Source organism: Gymnodraco acuticeps, unplaced genomic scaffold (genome assembly GCF_902827175.1).
Source record: "Gymnodraco acuticeps unplaced genomic scaffold, fGymAcu1.1, whole genome shotgun sequence".
NCBI classification, from domain to species: domain Eukaryota; kingdom Metazoa; phylum Chordata; class Actinopteri; order Perciformes; family Bathydraconidae; genus Gymnodraco; species Gymnodraco acuticeps.
The window spans coordinates 633,451-641,573 of record NW_022990398.1 but is presented as its reverse complement, the minus strand read 5'-3'; the positions used below and the strand labels follow the sequence as shown (position 1 = coordinate 641,573).

Sequence of the window (8,123 nt, the reverse complement as noted above, 5' to 3'; positions counted from 1 at the left end):
TTCTCAAATAATCCTCTCTTCTTTTGAATACACCGTTCATATTCTGTTTGTTTTGACTAAATACGAAGTATATTTTGTCTTCATTTTAGTGCATGTATTGCTTTCAGAAAACCTTAACCTAACAGTATCCGATTTTTTCACACTTTTTAAAGAGATCAAGACTGCATGAAAACACAAAGACTATGAGCAGCTAAATTAGGCCCAGGCTTTTCCTCGGGCTACTGTGGCACCGATGAACCCAACAACCTGAGTCTGTGCCAAGATCCGGGGCTCGCGGCTGCTGTCACTTCGCGGCGCGGGGCTGCTGCAGAGGGAGGGGAGGGTCTCTGGATGTTTGGAAGTGGATCATTTGAGCAGACACGCTTCTATATAAATCCACACAGCAGCGGCTACTGAGCGGCCTCTCTAATCCGCCCGCTGCAGGGCTGGAGACGCCAGGCAGATCAACCAATTAAAAGAGCTGTGCCGCAGCCAGGAGCGTAATAAGGGCTACTGACACCGAGCAGAGGATACTCTCTATTAGAGCCGTTTGGGAGCATCAGGATGCAATCTGACACGAGAAAGATTACAAGCAAGACCAGTGCCGAAGGTGCAAATGCAAACCCACTTTTGGACACTGGGATATTTATTGGCGGGTATATTGTCTATAGCGCGCACTAGCAGTGGCATAAGCACTTTCGGAAGGGTAGATTATAACCTCAACACCGACATTAACGGATTTGATCATCACATTGTTACAGGCAAATCCGAACAGCGACACTGCGGTATATGTTGTGAAAAGCTCATCGCAACATGAGAAGTGAAGGATCAAAGTGCTGCTAATTCTGGGATGGCACATTTCTTTCACATCAGTAAATTGAGAAAAAAACCTAAGTGGTGTTAAGCCTCTTCCGTTAAAAGAGAACACGATATCAAGTGTTCAACTTTGAACAATAAATAAACCTTAACATAATTGCATGCTGTAAAGTGACCAGGCTGAGTTTCAAATCCATGTAAAGACTTGAAAGCATCCTAAATAGAAAGGTCAGATGTAGGAGCTGATCATGTGGCTCAGTTATATTTAACATCTTAATTGATTCAATAAAAGGATGTGTGTGGCGCCACCTGTAGATTACTTTTTAAACTCACAGCACAAGCATATTAGTTACACGTGGGCCATTTTTAGGTGCAGATGAGGCTGTGTGTGCATGCATTACAGCATGTAGCATCAACATACAATAGCTCACTTAGTCAAATACACAAAGGGCTGCAAATAGCATTCATGATTTACAGCCAAGACCCAGGCGTGTGTGTTGTGGCCAGATGAAAGACACTGCAACAATCAAATGAAAGGAGCTTTATAGTAATGGACATTTTTAAAACAGTTCGTCTTACAGACTCAGAATAAAAAAATTAAATAAAGCTCTTTTGTTTTTTATAAAGAGCATGGTCAACAGATCCAACATTAAAAAAGGATGGTGCCCTATTATTGTAAAACTGGTGCTGGTGGAATCTTTAGCTGTCGTATTTTACAAAATACCTGAAGAATTGCAGCACCATCTGAATGGTTTTTGCATAACATAAACTGTCCAATATTGCAAATCTTTTTCTATACATGTGTTTTTTTTTTTATCTCGATCATCTAAAATGACGAGTCGTGTCCAATAACATTTCCTTGCTCTCCATCAATACAGCTCAAAATATTTTCTGTGAGGACAAACTCACATGAAAGTAGAAGTTTAAAAACACCTTAAAAAGTAAACAAAAATGTCTCTAAGGCATAAGTTACCAAATCTTCAGAGTGGTGGAATCATGAACAAACAACCTGAGTATACATGTGAATGTCAACAAAAGCCATGATCTCTTTTTTGTGTGGAAGTTGTCCATAAATGTGTCAAGTCTCTACAGAAGTCCTTTGCATGTCTCAGTACCGTCGCCATCTATTATCTTGGTTGCCACGGTTTCCGCTCTTATCTTCATGGTGTCTTTTGCCACCTCTGCTGTCACCGTGACGATTACCGCTCCTGTCTTGTTGCGGATAGTTGTCCCGGCCTTGTTGCTGGTGACGACCGGTAGTTGGTTCCTCTCCGTAGCGCTGGTTTCTGCCGCCGCCCTGCATCTGGGCCGGGTGGCGGTAGGGGGCGTTGTCATGGTGACGGGAGCCCCCGCCTCCTCCCGCATTCCCCCCCGCCGACGGCTGCCTCTGCACAGGCTTGGAGAAACCGCCATTTAACTGCTCAATCTGCTGCATCTGGATCTGCCACATCATGTTGTTCATCTACGAAGGAATAGAAAGTGTATCGATAACATGAGCCTTGTTTTTATTTTCCTGTAATTGTATATGTTCTAGATTAGGGTTTAAATGCCCAATATTTAGCATGTACCATCATTTTCACTTCTTCCAAAAATGTAATGAAATTAATGTATTGAAAGAAATAATCCGCCCCTTTCATAATATTGTAAAAAATATATTTTTTTCGTCATTACTTAATGATTTGTAATTGCAGAACTGAAAGAAAGAAGCCCTTACACTAAAAAAAACGTTGATAGAACAATGACAGACAGCAACAAATCACATAATATGAAACACCGTTTGTGTTCAGCAAGTATGTGCATGACTGTGTGAGCAGGCGAAAACATATCTGTGATAACATGACGTGTTTCATACGGTTCATTGAGGCCTAAAAAGGTTGTTTCTAGTCCTGTCAGATCATACAACGTAAACATGTCTTCATTTTTTGCAACGAGCAGGCCTCTGCATGTCACCCACATAAGAAGCTCCTGTGAGGTGTGGTGTGAAAATAAAAGAATAAAACGGTTACCATGACATGCTTCTGCAGACTGTCGGGAGATGAAAGGGACCTGTTCATTTGGGGTGGAGGAGTGTATGGTGGAGAGCTGAAGTGGACCGGGGTCCTGCAGGAGGGAAGCAAAACACTGGTAAATATTTTAACGTATTCAGAGTGGCAGGTGCACGCGACACATAATGACTACCCATTTGGGAAGCATCTGCATCACTTTTTGATTATTTGACTCAATGTATAATTCATGCTTTGGACTTATTTCACTTCTTTGGCATTCATGGAAAGTAACACATTTTAAAGTGTGCTATGATTGCTTTACAAATAATCAGTTTTAGTCAAGTTCACATGTAAATTCAGTTGGATGTACAAAAGAGGGCTGAAAATGAATCTGGAGAATGAAGAGCAACCGTTCACAGTGAAGGCAGCATGAGCATTAATGACTACTATGAATACAGTAGCCCATACTGTAGTGCTTTAATATTTCTTCAGTTAATCTGACCACACAATAATTATAAAGATCCATTGTTAAGAACATAATGCCTGTGAACTCGAGCAGAAAACTATTTTAGCATTTTTTTGATAATGTAAACTCAAGACTTCAAGCAAAGAGTACCGCGTCAAACAACAAAAGTTAACAAATGATTTATCCATATACATCGAGCCAAGGAAGTCAGATATTACCAACGTTGCAAATTAGGTCATATAACGTTTTGTTGGATGTAGCCTGCTGTTGTAATGAATAATTATTTTTCAGTGGTTAGAGATGTGCCAAGATCCATCAGCACGGTGAGGAAGCCAAGTCTAACTCATCTGATTCCAAAGAGCTGCATCCACCTGTAGCTGGTGTTGCTCACCACCTTCACCTCAATATGCCCCGTCTAGACGTCTCTGCTTGCCCTCACTCACGACTCCTTGTAAGCATTAATGCCACTTATTGTTTAAATCCATGTTGGTTAGGTATATTGCCACGTGAATGCAGTCGATACATCTTTATCTTGACATGTTTTTGCAGACAGTTCTGTTATTCTACGCCTACATTATAATTGATTTATATTTAGCTTATATACCGAACTGTTAGACATCAATACAATCTTTTCCATTAAAGTTATATTTACACAAATGTACATGAATTGAACCAGGAATATATTTTACTCAACTCAAATTATTTAAGAACCCTTGAATGCAAAACTTGTAAACTAAAACTAATCTTTAAACATTACACCGGTCTAATAGTGCCTAATGTAACACCAGGGCAATCACTAGGGGAACAAATAAGGTAAACTAACTAAACAAATTGTGAACAAAACTAACATTGCTTTTTATTTAAATTAAATACATAATATTTCACATCAAAAGAAACAACAATGTTTTAACCTATCGTATTTAATAATCTGATCACTGTAAATAGAATAGCTGAAACTTTAACTAAATAAATAACTCAGTTTCCTCTAATCATTAACCCATGTTTGTATAATGTAGTTAACTCTGTGTGTTGCTGCTAGCATACAGAACACCTGACGTGGAAACGTTACTCGTGGATGGGGCTACAGAGCTGCTACTAAACGGTGCATTCCTCCGTCTGAATGTGGAGCGCTTTTGCTAAATGTTTAGTGAAATTGCTCGTGCTTACATGCTAAACTCTTATTGCACTTTTGGTAACGAGCATTGTCCTCGTCGAGACGGGTAAAGTTTAACCACACCTCGGAGCGCGTTCTCTCCGCCATGTGTGTGTGTGTTGCTGCATGTAGCAGCTGAGCAGCTGCGTGTGTGTAAACTGCCCCGCCCCCTTGCAAGCAGGCGGGGGAGAGAGATCTCTCGCCTGGATTGGAAAGATCGAAAATACTAAAGGTTTTTTAGCCTGGTCTTGGGCACTACCAGCAGCAGCAGGTCAGCTCACCTTAATGCTCTGGCTGGGGTGTAGCGATGGAGGAGTTCTGCTATATAGGCTGGAGCCAGCCCATTTAGTGCTTTAAAAACTAATAAAAGGAGTTTAAAATCAAATCGCCCGTGCCTCGCAGCAGGGTTACTGTACGCATAAAGCAGACCCTTCACGCGATAGCAAGGGGTAGAGCGAGGGATCGCAGATGCAGTCATGCTCGCGGACGGATTAAAAAAATTAAACCTAAATGGCTCTCGAATTATACTTTGGCGGCCGTTAATATACCTGGGAGTCCCGCCCAAGTAAAGTCTATGTGTGGGAAACCCTGCTATCTTACCAGTTCTTATGCAACTCGCAAATATCTCTCTCTCTCTCTATGTTGGTGTGCAAATGCGCTTTTTCAAATGATCCGGTGCTCCTTTTTTGGCGGGGGGTGCGCATGCGCACCAGTTATGTTTATAAGTAATAAAATACTTGCTCCAACTGATTCGAAAACATCTCTGAGAAGGCGAGAGGGGAATGCTGTTTGTCGGCCGCAGGTGCTTGACTACATCCGAGAGAGACGAGAGGGATACAGGCTCTAAGTGGTCGAGGACAGCAGGGCACAGAAAAGGAGCAGGATCTGGGGTAGCACTAGTGTGGGCTAGCCTAAGCGCAGACACTTTTTCGATAAGAAACTTATCACAGAGTAGGGCTGCTCAATTAATCGTATTTTAAATCGCAATTACGATTATGGCTTGCAACAAATACGAAAACAACGTCATCGAAATAAAACAAATATTTGTGTATTATTACTTTTCTTTTTTCAAATACATTTTTTTATTTGATTGGATTTTCAGTTGAATTAAACTTAAAGTTCAGGGTAATCAACTGTTAAAAACATACTGTTAAAAAAAATGTATCCAATAAATGGATGTTTTCAAAGTAAATGGATAATCGTTTTTAATAAACGTGATATCAATTATTGACCCAAATAATCGAGATTATGATTTTTTGCCATAATCGAGCAGCCCTGCGTAGTCGATGGCACAATTGAAGAAACATCACAGGGATTAATGATAGAGTTAAGGATATTAAACACAACCTGCGGTTTATGGCTGTTTTTGGAGATTAACAGAGAAAGGTGCTCTGTTTTGGCTGCTTTGACTGCGGTCTGGTAGTCGGAGAGGCAAGCACGAAGGATTTCTAGGGAGACATGGAGTTGATCCTTTTTCCATTTTCTCTCTGCACGCCTGCAAGCGCACCTGAGAGCACGAGTACAGTCATTGAGCCACGGCTCTGAGAGAACTTTGGTGCGTCTAAGCGTAAAAGGAGCAACGGAATCCAATATTAGTGTACATGTCGAGACAAACATGGAGATCAGCTAATCCGCACTAAGAGCACAGTTTTCACACACACGGTACGATGAGACATTCTTACCTCTGCCCGTGCGGATTTGGGGTATTTGCCGGACTTGTATTCTGTGAGTTCCCTGGACTGTTGCTATGACTGCTCCCTGTGATGGGGGAACAAATAAAAGCACTTGATTAGTGATGGATAAATTAATGTGCTTTGTTAATTACCAACAGTGACACATATCATTGTATGAGAAAATGACTAAATGATAACTATTGAATTTGTTTGTGCCCATTTGTGTTGCTGATATGACACAATAGTCAAAACCATCTTATTACCACACACAGAAAGAATATGAGCAATATTATCTGACTTGAAATAGCCGAGATTAAACCTTATTTATTCAACATGTGAGAATGTTATGTTGGTTTTTAGACCTTATTTCTACATGGCATAAGACATGTCGAATAAAATATAGGCTTGAAAGGATACAGGGAACTCAAAGAGTGTATTGGCATGGATCCAGCAGATATTCATGCTTTAAATAAGGTTTTAGTTTGTTTATCAATGGGTGCCATTTTCTATACATAAGGAGTTCGGTATTGACACAGGTGCAACAATCAGTGTGATTGAGATGCAGCCATGTTATATTTGAGATTGCATTTTATCAAATGATATCCAACATATTCCTTGAAGTTAGTTTAGCAGTACCACAACCTGACAAACCACAAGCAAAACGTTTTTTAACCCTTTTCTTTAGCAACATTTGCAACTCAAAAACGCGTTTAAATAAAGAGTTAGTAGATTATTAAACCAGTTTATTCTAAAAAAATATCCTGAAAGCACCCGGTAGTATTTTTAAATGACCTCCTGGTTGTTGTTTTTTAAACGTTATAATATATTTAAGATAACCTGGCTAAGCTAAGATGGCACGAATGTACTTTAATAGACGAGGGGGACAAACTGTGGCTAAGATGACTAAACACGTGTCTAGAAGTGCAGCTCCGTTAAAAGGAATATGTTCTAAGTACTGACTGACAAGTTGTCAAAAGAGATCAAAATAACTCACCCGATCTGAACTGCACGTGAAGGGTTCTCCCGTGCACCGATGTCCCGTCCAGGAGCTGCATGGCATATGGCACAGACACTTCATGTTTGTAGACGGCAAAACCAAATGTTTTCTGTTTCCCATCCGCATCTTTTGGAATCTTAGTTTTGGTCAGAGGTCCCGCCTGCAAACATAAGCAAATACTGTTAATGACGTACATAAACAACAAGTAGCTAAAGCTAGCTGCCGTTAGCAAACAAAGTCAGTCTCTCTTAAAATTGCACGCAGCGTGTGCATAAAAACATTAGGGTAACATCATATAACCGAAAATGAGCGTATTTCTTCATGAATTAACATGGTTGGGGCATTTCATATGTGACACGCTTTCGGTTTGTTAGCATTATTGACATTTGCTCGTTAGCTATGTCTAGTTTTAGCGACAACGGCACCTGTACAAACATTACAAAATATAGATTGCACGCAGCGTGTGCATACAAAACATTAGCGTAACAACATATAGGCGTATTACTTCATAACTTCACACTTTTGTATAATTTCATCCCTGAAATGCTTTCGTTTGTTAGCATTAGTTAGCATTAGTTAGCTTTGTCTAGTTGTATCCACAACAGTACCTGTATAAACAGCTCGAACAAAAGCTCCTCCGTCACTCTTGAATCTAAATTTCTAATGAAGAGCGTCCGGTCCGCTTCGTCCTCAATCCCCATTGTATATTTGAACAGATACTGGCCTAGCAAGCAACTTAAATGATAACGTGAGCGTTATTAAAAAAAACAACCGCTCCGCTAAATACAACCGGAAGGCCTGTGTTGTCGTAACGTGATATGCTGTCACACCGGATCTTCTGTCGCAATCAACAGTGGCGTCTTTACGACACAGAAAATACGTTACTTATGTTTGATATGTTCTAAATTAGCTTTGAACAAAACCTTTTTTCTTTGAACTCCAAAAGTGTATGCATGACGACATTTTACATTATATTACGTCGGATATAGGCATTTTAATTTAACCTGGGAGCTTTATCTGTAGCCTAGCCCAAATAAGCCTAAACAACACATAG

At 40.3% G+C, this 8,123-nt stretch overlaps 1 protein-coding gene across 2 annotated transcripts; it reads right to left on the bottom strand.

Annotated features, from left to right (window-relative positions):
• Positions 1–1,321: 1,321 nt before the first annotated feature.
• rbm7 (RNA binding motif protein 7) lies at positions 1,322–7,918 on the bottom strand. 2 transcript variants are annotated; one of them, XM_034224628.1, is made up of 6 exons: positions 7,678–7,918; positions 7,067–7,229; positions 6,082–6,157; positions 5,747–5,960; positions 2,802–2,895; positions 1,942–2,257 (listed from the first exon to the last, which is right to left on the bottom strand). In XM_034224628.1, exons 1-6 carry the CDS (start codon positions 7,768–7,770, stop codon positions 2,217–2,219), a joined length of 681 nt encoding a protein of 226 aa, XP_034080519.1. In that variant the 5' UTR covers positions 7,771–7,918; the 3' UTR covers positions 1,942–2,216. The 2 variants fall into 2 exon arrangements, with proteins under 2 accessions (XP_034080518.1, XP_034080519.1); XM_034224627.1 differs by lacking the exon at positions 5,747–5,960 and having other exon boundaries at positions 1,322–2,257.
• Positions 7,919–8,123: the final 205 nt, after the last annotated feature.